The sequence below is a fragment of the Lissotriton vulgaris genome, unplaced genomic scaffold (assembly GCF_964263255.1).
Source record: "Lissotriton vulgaris unplaced genomic scaffold, aLisVul1.2 SCAFFOLD_1082, whole genome shotgun sequence".
Taxonomy (NCBI): domain Eukaryota; kingdom Metazoa; phylum Chordata; class Amphibia; order Caudata; family Salamandridae; genus Lissotriton; species Lissotriton vulgaris.
Window position 1 is genome coordinate 525181 of NW_028242115.1, and position 25408 is coordinate 550588.

The following is a 25408-nucleotide window of genomic DNA, read 5'->3' on the forward strand; positions in this document are numbered from 1 at the left end:
CAGTTACACCATGCTTTGAGCTCCTCACTTACAAACTTACCGGACCTCCCTGAATTTCATCCATTGGAGGGCAGTTTCCTCATGGGTGATCTAGGCGCACACACACTGCGACAAATCTACCAAACACTGACCACACATTCCATCACGACTCTTCACAAAACGAGGAAGGCGTGGCAGGATGATGACTGTGCGGAGGAGATAGCTAGTCGCCGGGGCGCTGCGGTAGCCTCCAGATACTGTCTTATTCAGTTTAAGTATGCCCACCGTGCATATTACACCTGTTTCTGTCTCTGGAGGATGGGAGTCATTGTAGCCCCTCAAGGTCTACTCTGCGACAGGGAGGAGGGACCATTTCTACACAAGGTATGGAGTTGCACTGCTTTACAGACCTTCTGGTGCAGAGTTTCGACCTGCCTTAAAGAGGTACTGTCCTGGGACCTTCCATATGATCCTCGACTATTCCTGCTTCATAGCACAGAGGGCATAGGTGAGAATAGCTATAAGCAGCACTGACTTTTCCTTGCTCTCACGATCGCCAAACGTGATATTCCGCAGTTATGGAAGGGTACCTTACCACCAACAATAGGAAAGTGCCGACAAGAGCTGGACAAATGTATGGGCGCAGAGATAGTGTTTCAAGCGAGGGGCTACCCCCAAAAGCATAGAAAAATATGGGCTAGATGGGCGGAGTACTGGGCTATTGTCCTCCCTCTTCCTTCACAATCCCCGTAAATATTTCCATGGGCTTTTTGTGGACCATAATGTATGAGGTATGGTTTATTTTCTTTGGGTATTCACATATATCGCAATTTGCTTGCCAATGCGGGTGAGGTGGGAAGGTCGGAGTAAAGTTTTCAGTTTCTTCTTGTTGGTTTTATATAAGAATGGTACCCATGGGTGTCCCCATGTCTTGTAACATGTCCATATATTGTTTTCAATTGGATTATGTTGGGCGATCGCCCAAATGGTACTATAAAAATGCAATAAAATATGTTTAAAAAAAAGTGTGAGGCTCTATGCCGCATAATTTGCCTTGTGCCGTTACATCATTAAGTTTACTGTGCAGCATAATTTGGTGCTCTGCCACATAATTCCAGTGGCCCTGTATATAGTAAATAAGAGAATGCACATTTATTAATACACTTGTTTCAAACAAAACATTTTAGTCGGGCAAGTGCATTTTTTTACAAGGTGACTTTTGTTCTTGGGTTTTTCTTCAGGTCTTTTTGGAGAAGGGCGGGGGCTACACTTGAGAGGATATATGTGGGGGGAGTGCTTTCCAATGCACTAACCTATTTCTCATCCCATACCTCTATCAATATATCCTCTACCTCCACACTCATTCATTCCAAAACCCATACCACTACTATGATCCCCAAAAATACCCTTTCTAGACTCTTCCCTCCACCACCAGCATCATCTCATACCTCTTTTACCCTTTTCGATGGGTCGGACAGCCCCCGGCCGTCCCACGTCGCGGTGGGCGTGTGCGGACAGCCAGGGGCTGTCCGAACTGCGCACAAAGTTAGGAGTCCTAACTTTACCACTCCTAAACTGAGAAAAATCCTAACTAAGACTTTCGGTATTCACAGACGGCATTTGGGAGTCCTAAAGTTAGGACTCCTAACTTCTGGGGATACCGAAATGAGTAAGTGCCTTCTGTGAATACCAAAAGAAGTAGGTGCCTTCTGTGAATACCAAAATGGTAGTAAGTTTAGGATTTTGTCTTAAGTTAGTTCTGTGAATCGGGCCCCCTGTCTGGATCATATGTTCACGTTCTTAACCCAACTTTTTGTCTTTATATTACTATGCACTCCTTGCACCCCCCTAATGCCTTTCCTGTTGGATGAATCTAGTAAGGTTTCATCCACACAGAAACTTAGATGGCACAGGTGAAAACTGTGGTGCAAGCTCAATTTGGTAGAACAATGGCTTGGAATAAGAGGACTTACCTGGCTGCTAAGTGATCCCAACAACTCTTCAGCATACTTCAGTCCAGTAGAGGTTCTCTGCTCGGTTGCTTCAAGGGAGAGATGCTCCCTCAATCTGCGGACATAATTCTTTTCTAGCTGTAGGAGTTCTTGTTCCAGGTCTTCTTTGTTCTCAGTGCTACATTCCAGCATTTCCTTTGTTACCTCCTTTATCGGTGCAGCATTAAAGCTTGCCTCCTTCACTAGCGTTATATATTCTGTCACAGCTTTCATACAGGTATCCTCTAGGCTGTTATACGGAGATAGATTGTTCTCTGAGAATAAAAGAGGTGTGGTTGGGGGCCTGCAGTATTCATTGTGCCAAGGTATCAGCTTCGGGATTATTTTACTAGTTTGTGAAAGGGTATCATTTTGCTTGATATTTTTATCTCCCAGTTTAGGGTAAAGCTGTCTCAAATCCCTCTCAGCATTTTTCACACAATCATTTAGAGAGTTGGATTGATGTGCCTGAATGGAGCAGCAAGCTTGTACCTTGGCCAATACAGTATTTTGCCGCTTCTTGAGGCATCGGAGGGGCTTTACTTCTTTCTCCAGAACCCATCCCTCCACAGCACTGCTGATCATGGACATTTGCCAGCTCGACACAGCTTGTTCCAACTCCTCTTCCACCATTATGGTCTCTTTGGCAGCTTGCAACTGTTGGAACGCTTTTATTTTGGTTTGGGACACCACATTGCTTTCATCCAAACCACAGAACCAGTTGAGGAAGTGTGCAGACTCTAGGTCCTCGTACAGCCAATCAAAACTATTTCCTTGAAGGTCCGCTGCTTTAGGGTAGCCAATCCTTTGTAGTGTTTCCACAAATGCAGAGCCCCGGGATCTAACACCATCCAAAGTGGATCTCCTTGACTTTCCTCGAGCAAACATGGTACATGCTAGAGGGGGAGGGGTGGAGAAACAAAATAAGAATATAAGAATCGTAGTAAATGCGCTGTATGAAGCACACAACTCTAGGATTACTGAGCATGAAGGAGAAAAATATGACACCACCCAAAAATTAGTTATTAAAATGCATGAATAACTGTTTGGGCAGAAGGAGTGCACAGATATTGAATGAAGTGCTTGCAAAAAGGTTTACAGTGGCAAAAAGCTTATGTCCTACCTTCTTCTTGAGCGTGCTGTAGGGCCCAGTGAGTGGTACAAAAGGGGGTGGTGATGGACGGAGCATCTGAATCAATCAAACACTCACACCCAGTCAAAAGATCTGGGTTTAATCCATCACCGTTCTTTAGCCCACTCTGCCACCCCAGTTCAGACATGGCTATATGCAAATCAGTCTGACCTTGTACCTCATGTGAACAGTCCAGCCCGAACTGCCAAGCCATGTCTTCCCTGGACTGGAAACAGGCTTCCGAGGACCGGTTTCTGGCATTCCAGCCGTCTTCAGCCCGGCTTGCTTGAATCCAGTGGCAAAGTGAGCAAGGGACTCACGTCTGAGCATACCCTGCCACACTTATGGCGGCCAAAAGCGGTACAAAAGGGGGTGGTGATGGACGGAGCATCTGTCCATCACCACCCCCTTTTGTACCGTAGGGCCCAGTGAGGCACTGGAGTCCTGAATATGTTTGGAAAGATGACATGAAAAAAAATAATGCCTTCAGGGTTTTGGTTCAGGGTTCCTCACCATGGTGTAAATGTCTTTCGCTAAACCAAGCGAGAAGTTGCCTTTATAGTGTCAAGTGCTGTGGGTGGCCATTGGCAAAGGATGACCTATGTAAAGACAACATCATTCACGAGATCCAAAATGAAGTGATAAAACATCCAGACAATGCAGCAATGAGTATACTAGATCCTCCTCTGAACCCCTCATAAGGGGGAAGAAATACAGGTTAAGCATTAAATACATCTAAACATTTTTTTGTTTTTGTTTTATATAGTATATACTTGCCCAAGGATATCTGAGCGTTTTACAGGAGTAAACAAGGAGATGATGGATGGAGCGTTTATATTTTTCAGACCCTCACTCCCAGTGAAGCCAGATCTTCCCTGGACAGGAAACAAGAATCCTGGGAACGGTTTGGGGGTTTTACCCCTCATCAGCCAGGCTAGCTGGAATACAGTGGGAAAGTGAGCAAGGGACCCACGTCTGGGCATACTCTGCCAACTGAGGGTAAACAAAGTACACGCAATAAGATAAAAGACTGAGCACTGAAACTTTTCAGACACTCACCTCCAGTCACTATTAGATCTGGGTTGAATCTAAATGTGCCTAGTATAGGAATAGTACGTTTCAATTCTATTAAGGACACAGAGGCGAGGATTATGCTTTTCTCTCTTCGCTTTATTATCCAACCAATAATTTCAGCAGCCAGAAAAGCATCAAACTTCAATCATTTCCTAAAAAGGGGGAAAGAAACCCCAATTTACAAAAAAACCAACAGAAGACTCAAACGGGACTACAATTCCTATAGTTCCAAGAGGTATTGTCCCATAAGGCCATCAAAAGTGTTCATGCCATCTACATAGATCTTGGCTGTCCTTCCTCTTTCTTCGCGTGAAGCACGCAACATCGTTACTGGCCCTGTTTTGCACCATAATTTCCTAAAAGAGACAAAGACAACGTAAGGGGTCACCATGGACAACCTTACTGTGTCAACACTATAAGCACAACCAAACCACCAGTCTGTAACACTAGCAATACCATCAGTAACTACTGTAAATATTGCAAAAAAAAAAATTACTTACGCACATACAGGCAGGCTCACACACGTTCGTGCTACGGGTGGGATAATCCTCGCCTCGGTGTCCTTAATAGAATTGAAACTTACTGCTACTATGCTAGGCAAATTTTGATTCTATGTCAGAACCGGACGCTCCGATTATGCTACTACAAAGCTTGCTTACCACCAACTGAGTGACCTCCATGATTAGCTTGAAATAAAACTTTTGAAGGTGGAATCAGAGGACAAATCCACGGCACGCATCATGTCCTCCAAACGGGCTCCTAGAGAAAAAGCCTTAGAAGCCATTGCACCTCTGGCTGAATGAGCACCTAACTGTTTTGTGTCGATACCCGCCTCTTGCATGACCCAAAGCACCCACCGAGCTATAGTGGGTGAGAAGACTGCTGTGTGTGGTTTTCTTAAGGCAATAAGAGGTTAGCGTTCGCACAGAGGGCAGAATTCTTGAGTTAAATCCTCATATGCCTAAAGACAATTCACGACACACAATTTAGGCGTATCTGAAAAAGCTGGGTATGAAATTGTCAGTGACCACGATTTAGTACGACAGGCCACCGTGAACGTCACCCCATCAGGAGAGAAATCCCTTGCTGAAATGTCCAATGCGCAGACATCCGAAACCCTCCGACAAGAGACCAGGCAAAGGAGCATGGCCAACTTGGCCGAGAGTTCCTTCAAAGAGAGCTATTTATTGGGCTGCCAAGACAGGAAGAGATTCAAAACCAAATTGATGTCCCACAGGACAGAGTAACGCAGTTCCAGGTGCAATGAAAGACGGATGCCCCACAGGAGCTTACAAACAAAATGATGCTCCCCGACTGGAGCACCTTCCACCGGGCAATGAGCCGCCGAAATTGCAGAATGAATAGTATTAAGAGAGCGATACGCTAACCCACCTGTTGCCAATTTAAGATGGGACACCTGCAACCATGGGATCCAGACTACGTCTAAGACACCAACGCATCCACTTTGACCAGGCAGAACGATAACATTTTGAGTTGCTGTCTGCCCAGGTCTTGGATAAGAGTTCCTAGGCTGATCTTCAAAGGCCAGGGAGCAACCAACGCTGCCTGAAAGCCACCTGGCAACGAGGCTGAGAGACCCCTCAGTGACTAGGTGCTATTGCTCCTCATACGGACTCAGAAGGAGCTGAGGAAATCGGGGGGGGGGGAGGGGGGTAGGATTGGATAATCAGTTCCAGAAGAACCGGATACCAAACTTGGGCCCTCCAATACGGCGTCACCATCCCCACCTCCACTCTCTGACGGCGGATCTGAGCAGCTGATTGCATGCTCATCGTGAAGGGGAGGGAGACGCGTAACCCTTCTCCGGGCTCCAATCCTGAAGGAACGCATTGGTGGCTTCTGCGAGAGGGTCCAGCCTCCAGTTGAAGAAGCGCGGGACGCAAAAAGGTCCACTGTAAACTGTCCCCAAACACCCGCCAGCCAACGGAAGACCGGGACATCCAGTCGATTGACTGGAATCGACTAGATGTCTCGAATGCCAATCCACCACCCCGCGAGATACTCCACCGCCAAAAAGATATGACGAGCTGTACTGCATTCGCCATTTTACACGTGCTAAATTGCATGTTGACCTAGATTCCATGTGATGCTCTGATCTTCCATTTTGTTGCATCCCACTTCCATTTGTGCTGCTTGCCCTGTAGTTACACTTCAGCAGTAACAAAGATGTTTTTCACGTAAACCAGTACAAGCTGGTGCGAGAAATCTCGTGAGGTTGTTTTGTACCTTGCGTTTGTTTTGGTGCATTCTATGCTCATCTCTAGGACAGAGGGAGGATGTGCTGTGCAAGGCTCTCCAAGGCCAGAGATAGGGAACGGAATGTCTTTTGCCGCGGAGCACCCAAACAGAATCTGGCCAGGTCTGTATGGGTGGATCTGACGGAGATGTGGTCAGCACCTACGATGGATAGATGGGCGAGAACGCCTACTAGAGGCTTCTCAAACGTGTTGATTTAACTATAAAAGCGGTGTCTGTGGGGTGGAGCTGAGGAACTCAGTCTTGGAGTGGACACACTCACAGGTCGACTTTGGTGCCCGGAGAGATTACTTCCTGTGCCCAAGTCTGTACAGGGTTCCAGACTTGGTGTTTTCGGTGCTTGGCCAGGGATGTTGAAGACGCCAGTGCAGACGCATCTAGTGAGGTGCTTTGTACAATATATATATATATATATATATATATATATATATATATATATATATATATATATATATATATATCCTACTGGCGGTCGCCAGTAGGTATATATAGCTAGGATTTTCTTGAATAGGGATTTCTGAAAATTCTATGTTGAATAACTTTGGCGTTGAAGGATGGAATTGGCTGAAATTTTTAGGAAAATGGCACATTTTGTTTCTGAGCGTCCCCTGAAAGTTAGGGGGGGTTTCTTGAAGTGGGGGCCGAGAAAAAAGGGGGGTCCCAAAACGTGTTTTTAACATTGAGTTTACCATAGGGCGGTTGGACTCACTTTTAGCTCGAACTGCTGAATGGATTTCCACCAAATTTGGTAAAATTGTAGGGACTGGTAGTCCGATGTGCCTTTGCTAGGTCTCAAGATATGTGCTCAAGTGGATTTTGAGTATTTTAGGTTAAAAAAAACTATATATCTGTGACAGCGTCCCGGTAAGCGCCCCGGTTCGCGTACCAGACGCGTAACGGAACTTTGCGAGGAGAAGCGGATTGGCTCTCGGGTGTCTGTAAACATTATAAGCAGTCCGGAGCGGCCGCCATCTTGTGTCTCGGTAGGATCGAGACACAAGAGGTGGCCAAAACAAAGGGGGAAATGACCATAAGGGGCATAGTAGATCCTCCCTGACCCCCTAGGTTTGATGTGGGGGCTTTAAAAGGGCCCCGCGGGCCAAATAAAAAAAAAATAATTCGTTTTTTTTGCGCGGGGAGCGCCCGGTACGCGCACCAGGAAGCGGTCCGGGGAGCGTACTATGGGGAAAAAAGAATGATAGACTTTTCAAATATTGTATGTTTATTGATTGCTCATTTTGTTGTTTTTTTTTGTTTTTTTTTTTTAATTAAAGTAGCAACATGTAGGTACCAATGCAGAGTCAAAAAATAATATACACCGTCTCCTTTGTAGATATCTTGCATGTTGTTTCAGAAGTTATTGTGGTATATGGAATTCATACCATAGTCTGTCAGGAAAGCAGAAACAACATGGAGGCAGGAGATGAAAAAGAGATGTTAAATACACATTGGAGATAATATAGTGGGAGAAAGGAAGTAACTATGAGCAAACTTACTATGTAACACAAAAAAGGTGCACAGTATATTTTAAGTCTCACTTTATATTATATCTTTTGGGGTACTTTTTCAGCATTTTCAAATAAAAAAAAAAAAAAGAATAATGTCCCAAACAATTTTGACTTATAAAATTTACATTTATGGTTCTGATTTTTCAAAATCTAAAAGAATTTGTAACATTAATTCATCTGGTATGTCCTCCTTTTAATTCCATGATTCACATTCATCAACACATTTAATTAATTCTTCGTCTACAGTGTCATCCAAAAAGTCTATTTCTTCTTTTTCTTCGTTAGGATTGTTTTCAATCTTAATTTGAAATGACATTTTATTTTCATTCTGTTGTGCTTCCATTTTCTTGCTGTAAATTGCATAAAAAATATATATATCAGTAGAGATAGGGGACTGTTGGGTTTAAGTTCAGACAGGTACTTGTGAGTTTATAACAGAGAAGTTATCTTTGGGCACTGTATGGTTTCAGGCAGGAAGTAGAACTATTAAAAAGTGCCTGTGAAGAAGCCTAAGTAAATTCATAATTATACCACAGAAGCCTAAATCAATCCATAATTATAATAAACAAGCCTTTCTCAATGTCTAACTCTTACAGAGGGCCAGTATATAACTATCTGAAAACGTTTTCCCAAATTAATTTAAAGTGCATAACATAGTTCTCCTTTCAAATTTTTAAAATAACATCTTACCTTTCAAAAAGAAGTTTAAGTTGTCAGTGAAAATGCTCTTGAAATGTACTTCAGGAAGTAGTAGTCAAAATGGCTGTGTTTCTCTCTCTTTCTTTATGTATATTCAGGTACATAACCAATCAAATGTCATGAAATAAAAGTAGAAAATGAAAGTAACATTTTAATTGGTTGTCAATTCCAACACTTCATATGTGTTTTGGTCATGTAATTTACCTCAGGATATTTAGTCATGCCTACAGCATAAATGTCTCAATGGAATTCCATCAAATTTGGGTAAATGGTAGGGACTGCTATGTAGTAGGGCCTATTCTATATGTGATGAAAGTGTCTCCAGTGGTTTTTCTGTAAATTACTTTCCCACCTTTTTTAAGCGTGCGCTTCCCGGTGCGCGCCCCGGTACGCGTACCGGCAGCGTTACGGGAGTCCTCCATTTTGAGTTTCGGTAGAATTGAGACACAAGATGGAGGGCAAACAATGTTCGGAATGGGTAGAAGGGGGCACGGTAGACACTTCCTGACCCTCTAGGTTTTCTGAGGGGGGCTTAGGACACCCATATAGGCAAAAAAAAAAATTCGCGTGGGGAGTGCCCGGTACGCGCACCGGGAAGCGTACCGGGGAGCGTACTTTGGTGAAAAATAGTAAAAAAAGTAAGAAAAAGAAAAACGTTTTGAATGATCAGAGGTAGGGTAGCACAGAAAAGAGCTATTGGGTTCTGTGGCTGATTTAGGTACCTTTAAGTAGGTTCAAATGCACAGTCTTAAATTTAGGAGGAATATTCTATTCCCCTCATCTGAGAAGTGCACACCATCTCCTCTGTAGATATCTTGCATGTTGTAATGCAAGTTATTGTTGTATATTGAACCCATTCCATAGTCTCTCATGTAAGCAGAAACAGATTTATTCACATGTTTCCGTGCTTTCTCAAAATGTGGACAAAATTGGTTGGACCACTTCCATTTCTGTCTTTGGCATATATTGCAATATACCAAGGCAGTTTGTGGAAAAAGTGTCATCAATTGATCAAAGGTGTCCTTTAAAAGCATTTCCAGACCAACCCCAGTCATAGTGCCAAAATCATTTCCACCACAGTGCACTATTAAGAGGTCAGTGTTTGTCAGATGCATAAAAAAAATTATATTAAAAAAATATAAAATATATTTTTCCTTAAAAAGAAAAATACATTTTTCAGCTTATGATATTTGCAAATAAAAAACCATTGAAATTCACTGAAAAAACCATAGGTTATAGACCATATATAGTTAGGAATTAGCATTTACAAAACCTTGAAAATTCACTGAAAAAACCATAGGTTATAGACCATATATAGCTAGGGATTAGCATTTACAAAACCTTATTTTACTCACACAAAACCATTGAAATTCGCATATATAGTTAGTTGCACTAACTATATATCGCGCACCCGCAATCCACTGCTGATGATGTCACATATTACATCATTCATGACATGGTCAGTGACATCACTGATGACATCTCAAATGACATCACTGATGACATCACTGATGACAACATCCAGTGACTGTATGTTTCTGTAAAGTTAAAATATGTCTTACAGATTGAAGAATGATTGCATGTATAAGTGTCTGGATGAAGGATTTAGTAGGTGCATGACTGACTGTATGAGTGAGTGATTAAATGTGTCTCACTGAGTGCATGGGTTAGTGACTAAACTGTCTTAATTTGTGCATCATTATGTCTGTTGTTCTGTAAACTGCTGTATGTGTTGATCAGTAGCTATATGAGTAACTATATGGGTTATTGATTGATTGCCCAAGTATTTGTATGGGAGACTGAGTGTGTGTGGGTGGGTGGGTGGGTGGGAGGTGTATGACTGTGCATAGATGTGTGAGCAGTTGATTCACTAGATTTATGGGTTCAAAAATGCATGTGGAAACAGCTGTATGGGCGGTTGACTGTGTGCATGAGTGTATTGGTGAGTGAATGGATATCGCAGTGCTACATGTCAAAGTAAGTACATATGTAAAACACAGTACATGAGAGAGTTGACATATATAAATAACTGTGCATAAGAGCCAGTGAATGTGTGAGTGGCAGTATGGATCATTGTGAACTTGTATCAGGGATTGTATAAGAGAGTAAATATGTGTTAGTATATGTTTGAATAAGTAAGGTGTTGTGTGTATAACTGTATAGTTGAGGAAATGGAGGTGTGATTGATTCTTTGCATGACTGACTAGGTGTGTGAGTAACTCCATGGATGAGTGACAGTCTGCGAGTGTCTGTTTACACTGAGTGTATCTAAGGTTATATTAGAGTCTGAAGATGTTCATCGTATTATCATATGAATGATATCAGTAATGTCAAATGAGATGTCATCAGTAATGTCAAATGAGATGTCATCAGTGATGTCATTTGAGATGTCATCAGTGATGTCATCAGTGATGTCACTGACCATGTCATGAATGATGTAATATGTGACATCAGCAGTGGATTGCGGGTGCGCGATATATAGTTAGTGCAACGAACGATATATGCGAATTTCAATGGTTTTGTGTGAGTAAAATAAGGTTTTGTAAATGCTAATCCCTAACTATATATGGTCTATAACCTATGGTTTTTTCAGTGAATATATATATATATATATATATATATATATATGCGCAACAATCTCTGCTTTCTCTCGCATATATATATGTATTCATTGTTTATTGCCTTTCACTCGGTGCCTAAGAATTTACTAGCTTCAGTGACTTATTGCCCACGTCTACGATATTAATAAAGCTCATTTTACCTCCAGAGGAGTGTTGGAATTTGTGTAAGTAAGTGGTGTGCATAAGTTCAGATTACGCAAGTGGGCAAGGCAATACATGAGCTAGGCAGTATTCCCAAAATACTTCTCTAGATTCGCCAATGCCTGAGATCGAGGACCCCCCCCAGGTGATTGACACACCAGACCGCGGAGACATTGTCCATTTTTAACAGGACACAAGACTGTACTTGGTTCCTGGTCCAACACTGGACGGCGAAGGACCCCGCAAGGAGCTCCAGACAATTGATGAGTAACACCTGCTCTTCTAAAGACCAAGCACCTCCTGTGGAAATCTCTCGGCAGCGGGTGCCCCATCCCTACCTGCTGACGTCAGACTATGACGAGGTCCAGAGCGGACCCGAAAATTGCTCAGCCATTCCACTCTTCCATGTGAGTGAGCCACCACGACATCTCATCCTTCACTTCCGCTGAAAGGCAAACCAATTTGTCGTAGGACAACCCTCTCCGAAGGTGATACACTATCGGGCCATGCAGTGCCTAAAGGCGTAGGGGACCTGGGAAGATTGCCTGGATGAAAGAGGACAGAAGCCCCACCACCCGGGCAATCTGCTGGTGTGAGTCTTGGAGATGGTCTGCCAGAGCTCATGCCGAATTTTGGCCATCTTCCAGGATGGCAGGCTCAAGGAAGCGCTGATTGAATCCACGACGAACCAGAGAAAAACCACGCTCTGAGCCGGACTGAAGACGGACTTGTCCACGTTGATCGCAAAGCCAAAGTCATGCAAAAGCGACACTGATTGATGCAGCTGCACCAACAACTTCCTGGGATACTGAGCCATAATTAGGACATCATCCAGGTAAACAATCATACGGACACCCTGAGCAACTCCACCACCGGATGGAGCACCTTTGTGAAGCACCAAGGTGCTGAAGAAAGACCGAACGGAAGGGCGGTGAACTCCTAAATCTGATCCCTCCAGCAAAATTGCAGAAACCGCCAATGTGGTGGGTGAATGGGGACCACCAAGTACGTGTCCTTGAGGTCCAACCACACCATCCAGTCGGACGGAAGAACATCCCGGAGGTGGTGAATCCCCTCCATCTTGAAATGCCGCTACACCAACCACCCATTGAACTCCGTGAGGTTGATGACCGGATGGCACCCCCATAAGGATTGTACACCAAGAAGATGTTGCTTAAAAACCTATTGGGGAGCAGAGTGGAGCGACAAACGGTCCCTTTACGTAGCAACGCAGAGACCTCTTTGTCGACCAGCTGTGCATCCGCGATGGAAAAAGAGCTGGCACGGGGGAGGCACTGCTGGCACGGGGTTTCGTAGAACTCTATATGAAATCCTCGGATGGTCTGCAAGACCCAAGCATCCGTTGTGATATTAGTCCAAGCCCCTTGAAAGAGTGCCAAAACGACCGCAGAGACAGGCGTGCGCCACTGGCAAGGGACTTACCATTTGAACCTCCGCCACCGACGTTCTTAAAGTTTCCACGGCCTCTGAACTGTTGCCCTCTTGTGGGATAAAAGTCGGAGTAATTGGCGTTGGAACTATATTGTCCCCGCCCGGAGCCTGGTCCTGTTGGGAGTGTGTTGCGCACCACGGCTGATCGTGCAGCCCCTGCCACGACTGGCCCCTTGAGACCCGGGGCTGGAAAACCCTCTTCATACTAGACTGGGCCTTGTCCAGTGAAGTAAACGTGGCCACGAATTTGCCTAATTCCTTTACAAAGGGATCTCCAAAGAGACCCCCTTGCGCCACTGCTCCGGCCTCCGAAGAGTCCAGGTCCCCTAACTTAGGGTCCAACTTTATTAACAAGGAATAACGGCGTTCTGTCGAAAGGGCACAGTTAGCGTTGCCCAGGAATATTATAGCATGCTGCGCCCAATTTGAAAGGATGTCTGGGGAGAAGGCAGAGCCTGACACCTTAGAGTCCTCCGCCATGTCTTATATCTTGGTCAAAGGACCTATCGCGTCCAACAGCTTGTCTTGGCAGGAACGCCAAGAACGGTCAATACTTTTGAGGGTTCTTCATATACTTGTCCAAGAAGGTGGCCATCTTGGAGTCGAGCTCTGGTGTGCAGGCGACCTTCCCTTCTAAAGTGGGCCTTGGGCACTCAGACCTCAAACAGCCCCTAGCCTCCTTCTCTAGGGGTTTGCAGAGGCGCCGGCCACAAACTTAGCCACCGTATTCCCAGGGTTCCAGGCCACTGACCCTGGATGAATTATTTCATCCGGGTTCAGCATACCCGAATCGTCCTGCGGCAGAGAGGCAGAAGAGCCAGCAGGGCGCCAAACCCGCGAGGACCCCGCATCATCGTTCGAATCCCCGGAGGAATCCCTATCCTTGGTCGCAGAAAACGGCACGGAGGGCAGGATGGGTTCTGGAACAAGAGGCGGGCAAGAGTGGGGGGAACCTAAGCTCAAAAAAGAGCACTCTTCAAGTGATCAAATGCACCCTTGTCCACCCCCTGCGCTTCTGCAGAGCCACCCTCCGGACAATTCTTCTTTGGGGGTGAGACCCCTCCCCAGGGGTGGGAGTACTGGCAGAATCTGGGGCTTGTAAATGGCCTTGCGCCAACTTGGTGCACTCCTGTACAATCCTCTCAGAGAGGCGCTGTTCCATGGACCCCACAACCTCATTCATACAGCGGTAAATAGGAGTCTACTGCATCAAAGAAAGCATCATCATAGGGGAGGTACTCATCTTGGACCTCCTCCTACACATAGAGATCATCTTGCTCCACTGGTACTAACAGCTAGGGTAACTAACAACCAAGCTGGAAATTAATCAAAGTGTCACAGAGGCAAAACCTGGATGTATGGTCATGGGGAACCCAGAGAGGATGTGGGCTGACCAAAGGACTGCAAGTCTTTTGAACACGCAGGTCAAAGAACTGCCTAAGGCTTGTACCTTTCCCAGGCGCGCGAAGGCCATCAGATAACTGACCACGCTGAAGAAACCGCCTCCCAGCGCAACCGCACAAGAGCACACAAACCTGCCCGCAAGCGATTAAAACGCGGTATCACCACAATACGGACCCCCGCTGGGGCGTGAATTAATGGTGCTGAATGCGGGAAATATAGACCCCCTCACCTTTGCAGGAAATATAGACTCCCTCACCTTTACGCCGCGCTTGGGGCGTAAAGGTGAGGCAGTGAGGGGACAAGGCTCCAGCGTCCAACTCTTGCAGAGCATCTCCTCAACTGAGGAGACCGCACCGTGGTAGCAACGAGACGCAGGCGCGCCCATAGCGGTCCAAACGAGCACCGCAAGACAATCGGCATTGGCCGTGTAAGGAGTGCTCACGCGGCCGATAGGGAATCTGTGAAAGCAGATCCAACCAACAGTAACAAAACAGCAGGAAAATGCAGTACAGTCCCCCATGTGCTTCCCGATTCCAGACAAGTGCCCAGGGCAACAAAGCATACACCAACAGGAAAAGAGCACTTAACTGGCTGCAAAGAGGCGAAGGAAGAGGCAGGACAGCCAAGATGGAGGGTCTATGTAGATGGCATGAACACTGTTGATGGACTTAAGGGACAATACCTCTTGGAACTATGAGATTTGTAGTCCCGTTCGAGTTTTCTGTTGTTTTTTCTGTAAATTGGTGTTTCTTTCCCCCTTTTTTGGGAAAGGATTGAAATTTGATGCTTTTCTGGCTGCTGAAAAAATTGGTTGGATTATAAAGCGAAGAGAGAAAAGCATAATCGGAGCCTCCAGTCCCGACATAGAATCCATCATCTTTCTTTTGCTCATTTTGCACCTCCAGTTCAGACCCAGCCATATGCTGGATCGAATAGTGACTGGGGGTGTGTGTCTGAAAAGTTTCAGCACTCCGTCCATTTTCTTATTGTGTTTGCTTCGTTTTACTTGAGCACCAGAAGCGTTAGAGACTGGCACAATCATTGTTTGTTAGGCACAGTGAGATTAAGTGATTTGCCCTGAATCACAGGATGCCGAGCATCCATGCAAAGACTCAAACTCAATTCCCTAGCTTCGAGGTCGACCACTCTGGCCATTAGGCCACATCCGCTCTAGCCGTTCGGCCACCTGTATTCATTTATAGATATGATATAATATAGCAGAGACATTACTCCTAAGCATTAAGGACTTAATAGAAACAGAACTTTGCATCGAGATTTAGAAGTTACATCAACAATAAATATTGGGTAGTAAGATATAAGCAGGTACGACAAAAGAAGTAAAACATTACCCAAGATTTATCAGTTACGAACGCTGAGTAACAAGGTGTAAATAGGTACCAGTCTTAATTAAGACTAATATAACACCAAAGTAGAGTGATAAATCTCAAGGCAAGCTTCAGTGAAGACTATATGCCCGACAGAAAGATTAACTGAAATGTCTTTCAAAAAGAAGGACTTTCAGTTCGGATTTAAAAGATGACCACTGAGGGAGTGTTGCACAAAGCTTGAGGTAAAGAAATCCAGTTAAGGCTGGTCTAACCTTTTAGAAGGTGAGCGGGTTCTCAATGCAGCGCTCCTGCATACCAAGATTGGTTGCTCTAACCAGATCGCTTTAACATAGTAGCAAGGTGTTGTGGAGTGGAGCTGTGAAGGACCTTGCCAATGATGCAGACAGTTTTGAATTTTGGTCTGGTTGCAATGGGAAGCTGAGATAGCATTAATAATACTAGAGAGGTATGGTAAGTCTTTTTGACCTTTGAACCGAAAAGTGCTGCCGCATGTTGATCTACTTTAGTGGAGCGAGATGCCTTTTTATAAAAATCAGTCAATAGAGTAATGCAGTAGTAGATTCTCGATGGCACCAGTGACTGCACCGGTGAGGTGAGGACAGGGCCTGATAAAGTATCAGCAGCTTAGAAGGCAAACTCTGTATTGGTGATTAATAGCCCAAACTCCATAAGAAAATAGATGACTGGAATGCAGAAATGATGTAAAGTATCACCTGGATATCGGAGAGGGGCAGCACTATGAGCGGGAAGTGCCTTGAGTGTAAGTGGCATTTTGATTCTCTCCCCATAGTACTAGGCCATTTTCGTTTTGGCCATTCATCCAGTCAGAGGAGTCATTTTCCTTTTCACTGCTTATCAAGAGAAAGGGGGTGGCGGCAGTGTGGAATTACCATACCACACACAGCTTGGTCCTATGAAGATCTTTATCAATGGTATCCAGTACATGTCCAAGTAATATCCACAAGTTACAGAAATTAAGAGCCCAAGAGCTGCCACCATCCCAACTGTCTTGCCTCCTTGCTCTACACTCACCCAGAACTCTAGAACCCCCATATGGCATTCGCCATCATCACCTCCACACAGCACCAGACCATACTACACATCTTCCCCTTCACTAACTAAAGAACAAACCAGATCAAAGGAAAACAACATACATAGACCACACATAGAAAACAAAACTACACATGTACAACGACAAATAGCTATAAGATTTAGTCAATAAATCTTCTGGTTATTTTCTTGACAAGGGAACTCCTCCTAGGTATCACAACCAGATCCTTGCTCCACTTGTAAATGTTAGAACCGGCTGTCTCTAGTTGGCAGAGGTATACACTTCTGACAAATAGGGACACACCTTTTCTAGTCAGGGCAAGGGGATGACACCCTTTGATAACCCCTGCTCACCCCCTTGGTAGCTTGGCAGAGCAGACAGGCTTATCTCAGAGGCTGTGTGTTAAGCATTTATGACCACATACAGTAATAAAGTGAATACACTACAAATGGACACGACACAGTAGTATTATAAAAATAAGTATTTTTATATAAGGCTTAGCACAAGACCAAATAACGACAAAAATATACACAATCTTAATAAATACTCTTAGAAGGGAAAATAATAGTTCAAGTGTAGTTTCTTTTTAGCACAAAGTCGTTTCGTATCAAAGCAACTCTTCTTCCTGGAAACACAGTTCTTGGCAACAATGTAACCCACACGGGAGTTACACGACGTCGAGGCAAAGTTAATCCAAAGGTTCGGCGTCGACCGCGAGGAGCGCTACGTCGCGCCCAGAGTCACACTGATCCCCCAACAACACAGTACCTTGGAAAATGAAGCACACGATGATCAGCGGCGTCGAGCACTCCGGCGTCGCGTCGTCTGTGTCGATCAGGCCTCAGCAGATGTCGATGATTCTGTTGCAAGTGTGAGCAGCGCTCACGGCGTCGAGAGGGCACGAGGGCGATGCGATCAGCAGCGGTGCAGACACGAGGTCCCTTGGAGCTGGAGCCGAACTCACTATTCACTGGCGTTGCTGCTGGCATCGATCGGGCCCGGCGTCGAGGAAGCGGAACACTGGAGCCGTTACTCACGATGTCGAGCTGGATTCGGCGACGTCCGTCGGCGTCGAGATTGCTGGTTCTTTCAGAGGTGCTGGATTCACAGGTTCCAGCAAATAGCACTTTAAGCAGATGAAGACCTTTAGCCCTGTGACTTCAACAGGATACTGGCACTCTTCCAGTCCTTGGAGATTTTCTTAGCAAGCGTGAGAGTACACACAGAGTTCCTCTCTCCTGGTTCCTTTGCAAAAATAAAGAAGCACTGCAGGATTCCCCCCAGCAAACAGCACACTGGCAGAAGGGGTAGGCAAGTCCTTGGATCAGCAGGCTTCTTGTCCTTGGTTTCAGGGTTTCTTGTCAGAAGTGATCTAAATTCTTGGTTCAGGGGTCCTTCTCTTATACCCCTTTTCAGCTTTGATCCCTTTGTCCATGCAGAGGAATTTCCCAACATCCTGGGTCTGTTGTGGGTGGAGCCAGGCAGAGGCACCTGGCCTATTCACTGAGCAGGGCTGGGTCCTCAGACGCCCAGCAGGAGGTGGAGCCAGTAATGTCACCGGCAGGAGCAGAGCTATTGGCCTCCTGGTAGGAGGTGGGGCTAGGATCGTCCATGGCAGGCACAGAGCCATCAGCCGCTTGGCAGGAGGTGGAGCCAGCATTGTATCAGGCAGGGCAGGCTATCAGCAACTACTCTCCCCCTACTCTCAACGCAAATGTCCCACTCATCCCACACTGACTCATTCAGACCTCTGGAGCCACCCAGCTCCTGTCACACACACGCAAAACCAGCAGAAACCAGAAATTGTTAGACAAGAAAATAGACACTTTCTAAAAGTGCTATTTTCAAACCCAGAGTCCAAAAACCATCCACACCAACGGATGCGTAATTAAACCCCTAGTTCAGGGATACCAAACTCGACATTGCAACATGCTCCCCGAGCCAGCTAGGATTATAGCATTAATAATCCCGGCGGCCCATTCTAACTAATGGAGAGCAGGTTACCTCGCAATAGTGAAAAACGAAGATGGCTGTAATTCACTATTAGGACATGCCAACTTGGTCGGGCGCGTCCTACCTTATACTTACAACGCACCCTGCCCGTGGGCCTACCATAGTGGTGACTAACATGAAGTTAAGGGAAGGTTTAGGGACTGGCAAGTAGGTGTACTTGCGCAGTCAGCGTGACAGTACTAGACTGCACGTAGGTCTCGCAATGACAGACCCGTAGACATTCTTTTACGAGGCCGCTCTGGTGGGTGGCACAACACGTGCTGCAAGCCCACGAGCGGCATTTGTATTTACAAGCCCCGGCACTCCTGGTGCACTAGACTAGGGACTGACAGTAAACCAAATAAGCCAAACATGGAATTCAATCGATACATCAATTTAACATAGGGAGCACTTGCACCGTGGCACTGATCAGCAGCGGCACAGTGCCCAAAGCATTATCCAGCAAAACATCGTAAAACAGTGGAGGCAAACAGAAAAAATGGAGGAGAGACTCAAGCCAATGATGTCAGGTCTAACAGTAAACAATCTTGTTTCCAATAGATTCTTGACCAACTGATTTCTCACCATCTTCCTCCACAACTTTCTTAACCCTCACCACAGGAGACAAGTTCCATCATTGCCCATTAGCTATCTGTACAGAATTTCCACAAACCCATTTTACCTGTATGGTTTCTCTAAATTTGGACAAACCTTGACTCACAGTAGAGGATCTTTGACCCGAACCTAACCACCAATCTGTACCTCCAAAGCATTTTTGTGCTTACTCTTACTCTCCAATTCACTCACCCTGAACCTACTAACCGCATCACTTGTAGCTCTGGCTTTTCCAGCCAATGCTTTTAAGTGCAACTCATTGTGGATCACACCCGAGATCCAATCCAGACAAAGACATGAGCTGACACACCTTCCTCTCATCAACTCAAAAGGCACCTGACATGTGACTGAATGCAGAGTAGTACGATAAGACCAACTAGTGTCCCTATTGGCATCAGCACAATCCACTCCAGATCCAAGGGCAATCTGCACACACTCCACCAACACTTTGTTAAATCTTTCAACTTTTCCATTATATTGAGGTCAATACAAAGATGTGTGTACATGTTTAATGCCATTTTTGCTGAAAATAAACTTGCATAGATGTGGAAGTGAATTGTACTGCATTATCAGATAAAACCTCTGCTGATATTCCTTCCCTATAAAATACCTCTTTGGAAAACTTGAGTTCACTGGCAGCCACACCTTCAACCTCAACCCATCTAGATAACTGGTCCATCAATACAACCAAATACATCATCTGTACTAGAAAAACATGAAAAAGCTCACCCCCCCCCCCAAAATAATAAATCAACCGATACTTTCTTCCACACACTATCCGGACTCACTACAACTTTAGGCTCAGGAACTGAGAACTGAGGTCACCAAGTGCTTGTCACTAATGCAACACTAAGCACAATCCCCGACAACTTCATCCACCTCTCTGTCCATGGATAGCCACCAGTACCTTGTTCTAATGCATCTTTTGTTAGCCGTCATGCCCAAACGACCAGCATGGGTGGTTTCAATTATTCTTTTTCTGAAACTCCCAGGAGGAATACATTTTTCTACTCTAACAAGAACACCACTCTCAAAAGATAATTCATCAGCCACCTTCCAGTACGTTTGTAAATCAGATGTAATTTTTTCTTCTCTTGGCCTGCCTTACAAAACATATTTAATTACATCCTTAAGATCCACATTCTTATTAACAGCGTCTCACCATTCCTGCACACTGCCACACACAACATCCTAAATCAATGCTATTATGCATTTTTCAACCTCTTCTTCATTAGATTCCACTTGGTCAACAACAGATAGCATTGATAAAACAATCAGCTTTACAATTCTTTCCTCCAGGAATATACACCACATCAAAATTAAATTCAAGTATGTTGACAGATAGCCTAGCAGTAATTTCTTAACTTTGTGCCCATTCAGAATGTCCACCAAAGGGCGATTGCCCATTTGTAGACCAAATGAGCCTCCCCACAAATATAACTTACATTTTTTTTTTTTAAGTTGTTTTTATTGTATTTGAAAATAAGAAACAGATACAGGAAAAAGACAGAGAAAAACAAGCGGCAATATTGCAGCAGCACAAACATTAGCCTTGCAGGAACTTCCGACATACCCATTAGAAGCCTCGAGCTACAGCCAACCGCAAAAAGCGGAGTCCGTAAAGATAGTGACGGCTAAGGGTTTCAACCGCCAGACGTTCCTCAATATCTCTGCTGATTCTTCCATGAGGAAGGGCAATCCAGTTACACTAAATGTCTTGGGAGATTCCCGGGTAGGCAAGTTCCTCCCTCAGTCATGCAGTGCCGCAACAAATACAGAACTCCCCCAACTATGCTCCCTTCCCACCCCCCCGCTGTCCTCCCTCCCCCCCCCTCCCCAGGTGGTGGCGCCAACTCACATTCTCTCTCTTCGCTACACACTCACATCACTCGGGCAATTAGACCTGGAAAAGGTGAAGGGCTCGTAAGGCCGATGGACAGACAGCAGATGGCAAACCATTCGAAAAGAACCTGACTAATGGCCCCCACCGGAACATAAAGTTCTTAAAGTTGCCCAAGAAGATGTCCGCCATTTTCTCCATGCTCATCAACCTCCATAGCTTCGCGTGCCATAGTGACATAGCCGGGCCGTCGGTCTCTTCCAGGCCGCAGCCAGTGTTAGCTTAGCCGCCCCCAAACAAAGCCACATAGTTTGTCTGCTTTCGTCTGATGTTCCAATAATGGATCTCGGAGGCCCAGGATAACAAAGGACAGGGAGTCCGGAATCGGGTATCCTAACATGTCTTTGGTATGAGATAAAATTTCGGTACAAAAAGGTCGAATGACTGGACAGTCCCACCAGATGTGGCGAAAGTCTCCCAGTAAGCCACGGCCCCTCCAGCAGCGATCCGAGGTTGCCGGGAATATGCGATGAAGTTTTGAGGGGTAGAGGTACCAATCAAACATAGTTTTGAAATGGGCATCTCTTAGATCCGCTGAGTGATTGTGGGTCTTAATGTCCCGCCAGAGACCTTTCCATTCACCTTCCGCTATGTCCCTACCCAGCTGACCTTCCCAGTGGTCCATATAGCGGGGACGAGGGGAGACCACCGTGCCAAGCAACAGCTTATATAAAAAGGAGATCGTTCCTTTCATCGTGGCGGTCCGTAGAAGAAAGGCCTCGAAAGGCGAGGGTGGTCTCGTAGCCGCCTCTCTCAGACCGGGCGAAGTTGCCCAGTGGATCAGCTGGGCATATCGGAACTGTTCCGTGGGTGGCAGGCCGTAGTCCCGCATGCAATTAGAGAATGTGAGGGGCTCCGTGCCATGGAATAGATGCGTAAGGGCCCTACAACCGCCCTCCCTCCAAGGCCGAAATGGTCCCTCCTGTAGCGCCGGCGGGAAGGCCGGATTTAAGTGCAAAGGAGTGAAGGGGGAGGGGAACGACGTCCAGCGCTCGTCTCCCGATACCGTGTCCCACACCTTCAGGACAGTGCCTGTGGGAGTGGTGACGTAAGCATTCCTAGGCCTGTCTGGCTTGGGTTTCCAAGCCAGGTCCCAGATCGACCTCCCAGCCACACTCCTATCCATGTGCAGCCAGTGTTTTTCAGATTCCTGCTGCGACCACTCCACCAAGACCCGCAGTTGTGCGGCCTTATAGTACAGGTGCATATCCGGGAGGCTCACTCCTCCCTCCTCCCTCGGGCGCCTCAGAGTCGCATAGGAGAGGCGTGCCCGTCCACCCTGCCAGATGAATTTCAGCAAGAGGGTCTTCAGTCGTCGGAAGAAATCCATCTCCATTGGTATAGGGAGGGCTTGGAAAAGGTATAGAAATTTAGGAAGGAGGACCATCTTGATGGCATTGATCCTGCCCAGCCAAGTAATGTATTTCGGCTTCCACCGATCCAGTTCCCCCCTCACAGCCGACAACATAGGCGGAAAGTTCGCTGCGAACAGGGAGCCAATAGAAGGTGTCAGTCGGACCCCCAAATAGAGCAGGGAGGCCGGTGCCCATGCCAACGGCTTAAGCGGTCGCAATCGCTCTAACTCGGCCGGTGGGAGTGTCAAGTTCAAGATATAAGATTTATCAAAATTAACTTTGAATCCGGCTACTTCTTCAAAGCTGGACAGCAGAGTTTTAATGTGCGGCAGAGATTGCGCCGGGTCCCCCACAGAGAGTAGCACATCGTCCGCAAAAAGGGAGATTTTATGTTGTTCCCCCGAAAAGGGGAGTCCCTTTATCAGCTCCTGTTCACGCAGCGCGATGGCCAGAGGCTCGATGCTTAAGGCAAAGAGCAGAGGTGAAAGAGGGCAGCCCTGTCTCGTACCCCTGGTGTGAGCGAAGCCGGCGGAGCGGTGTCCATTAACCATCACCCTGGAGCAAGGAGCGCTATAGTTCGCGCGAATCATGGTAATGAATTGGTGCGAGAATCCAAAGGCCTCCAAAGTACGGAACATGAAGTTCCAGTCTACCCGATCAAAGGCCTTTTCCGCATCCAACCCCACCAGCACTGCCGGGAGACTGAACCTTGTGGCCTTCTCAATGAGGTGAATCACCCTCCTCAGGTTGTCGTGCGTTTGACGTCCCTTAATAAACCCTGATTGATCTGGGTGAATGATGGCCGGCATCAGATCCCGAAGTCTACTTGCAAGAATAGCGGAGTATAGCTTAGCATCCATGTTGAGTAGAGCTATCGGGCGGTAGGACAAGCAGTGGGACAGGTCCTTCCCCGGTTTAGGAATCACGGAAATCATAGCCTCGGCCATGGAGCCCGTGGTGCGACCCGTGACTGCCATTTCGTTGAAGAGGGGTACCAAAAATTCGCAGAGCTCCGTAGCAAAGGATTTGTAGAACAACGCCGTGTAGCCATCCGGACCGGGAGCTTTGTGGAGCTTAAGGTCCCTGATAGCCTCCAACACCTCCTCTCTAGAGATAGGGGCCGCAAGCAGTTCGTTCCACTCTTTCGACACCCGTGGAATGGGGAGGTCAGCCAGAAAGCGATCCTGAGCTGCTTGATCTAGGGAGTCACCCCTATAAAGTGTCTCATAGAACCGGCCAAAGAGGTGTGCCTTATCTGCATCACTGTGGCGGAGCGATCCCGAAGAGTCCAAGATGCCACCTATATACTCCCTTTCCCGTTTATCTCGTAGTTGACGAGCCAGATGTCTGCCTATTTTATTCCCCTGAGAGTAGGAAATGCGCCGAAGCAGGGTAAACTCCGCACGGTTGGCATAGTGGGCCTTTAATTTACCCCGCACTGCAGTCAGTGGTCTCAGAGTAAGCCTAGACGGGTTAGCTTTGTGGGCCTGCTCTAAGGTAGCCAGTTCCGCCTCCAGGTCCTCCCGCTCCTTCCGCCTCAACCTATTGAGGTTGGCGTTAAGGTGAAGGCACGTGCCCCTTATAGAGGCCTTACACGCATCCCAGGTATTAAAGAGGGAGGTGTCCGATGCCGGATTGAGAGTCCGGAACTCCCCTATTGCCCTTCGCAGTTCCTTGCAGGAGATGTCATCCCTGACAAGCGCCGGTGGAAAATACAATTTCTTCACTCCATCCCCCCCGGATGGCCAGTGTAGCCCTAGTACCAGCAAGCTATGATCCGATACAGACAGAGGGAAAACGCTAGAATCCCGGATATCCCCTTGAAGGGCCTGGCTCACAAAAATATGGTCGAGCCTGGAGTAGGAGTGATGAGCCTGGAGTAGGAGTGATGAACAGGGGAGAAGAACGTGTAGTCGCGCGATTGGGGGTGTAGGAATCTCCAGCAATCAACCAAGCCAAGTTCACCAATCATACCCTGATTCTCAGCGGAAAACACACCAGCACCCGCCCTCTGCGCCCGTGAGCCGTCTAGATCTCTGTCCCAAACCATATTAAAATCCCCCATAAGTACCATAAGGCCTTCGGCAAAGTCCCCCGCCTAAGCATGGGCGAATTTTGCGGATCTCGCGTTCGCGAATTTTGCGGATTTGCGAACTCGCAATCCGCAAAATCCGCGAATTCCCGCGAATTTTTTTTTTTTGTGTTCGCCCGTGTTTCTGCCAGTTCGCGAGGGTTTTTACAATTTCGCAATTTGCGAACTTACCTGTCGGGTCGCAAGTTTTGCGAACTTGTTGTTTCTACGTGTCCAGCCTGTTTGGGACACTCTTCTTCATCACTGCCACTCTCTATCACCACTGCCACTCTCTGACTACTCATGCCACCCTCTGGCCCACCCATGCCACCCTCTGTTTCATCACCACACCCTCTGGTTGTCCAGTGTACATTATTTTCGGCAAAGCAAAGCACACCTTCCCTGCCTCAAGTGACCTGAAATAATTTGGGGCTGATTAATGTGTCACAGAATATTTTTTTAGCTGGCACCTGCTTCCTTAGTGCGCCCTGATTAGTGATCTTTTGCACTTGCTAAGTGCTTTCATTGTTGCAAAATTAGTTACAACACCTGCCCTGCCCCAACTGACAATAATGAATTAGGGGCTGCTTAATGGATTTTAACTTCCAGCCTGGCTCCTGCTTGTCTCCCTTAGCTGTAATTCAGGACCTTTGTGGCATATGTGTAACTATTCTGAGGTTCAGAGCAGGGTCACATAATAGTTGCAACTGGCAACTGAACTCTGGAGGGGCCCCTCAGGAAGCACTACAGGAAATGGCTACTAATGATGAGCCTGAACTTTTGAACCTGGCAAGTAG

General features: G+C 46.4%; 1 protein-coding gene across 2 annotated transcripts in view; it reads right to left on the reverse strand.

The window, feature by feature from the left end:
• LOC147669065 (HAUS augmin-like complex subunit 3) overlaps positions 1–25408 on the reverse strand; it is a 136948-nt gene that overhangs the window by 98737 nt on the left and 12803 nt on the right. For both annotated transcript variants that reach the window (XM_086948253.1, XM_086948252.1), the window contains exon 2: positions 1953–2866. In XM_086948253.1, coding sequence (XP_086804379.1) covers positions 1953–2858 — 906 coding nt within the window. In that variant the 5' untranslated portion in view covers positions 2859–2866. The remainder of the gene's footprint in view (positions 1–1952; positions 2867–25408) is intronic.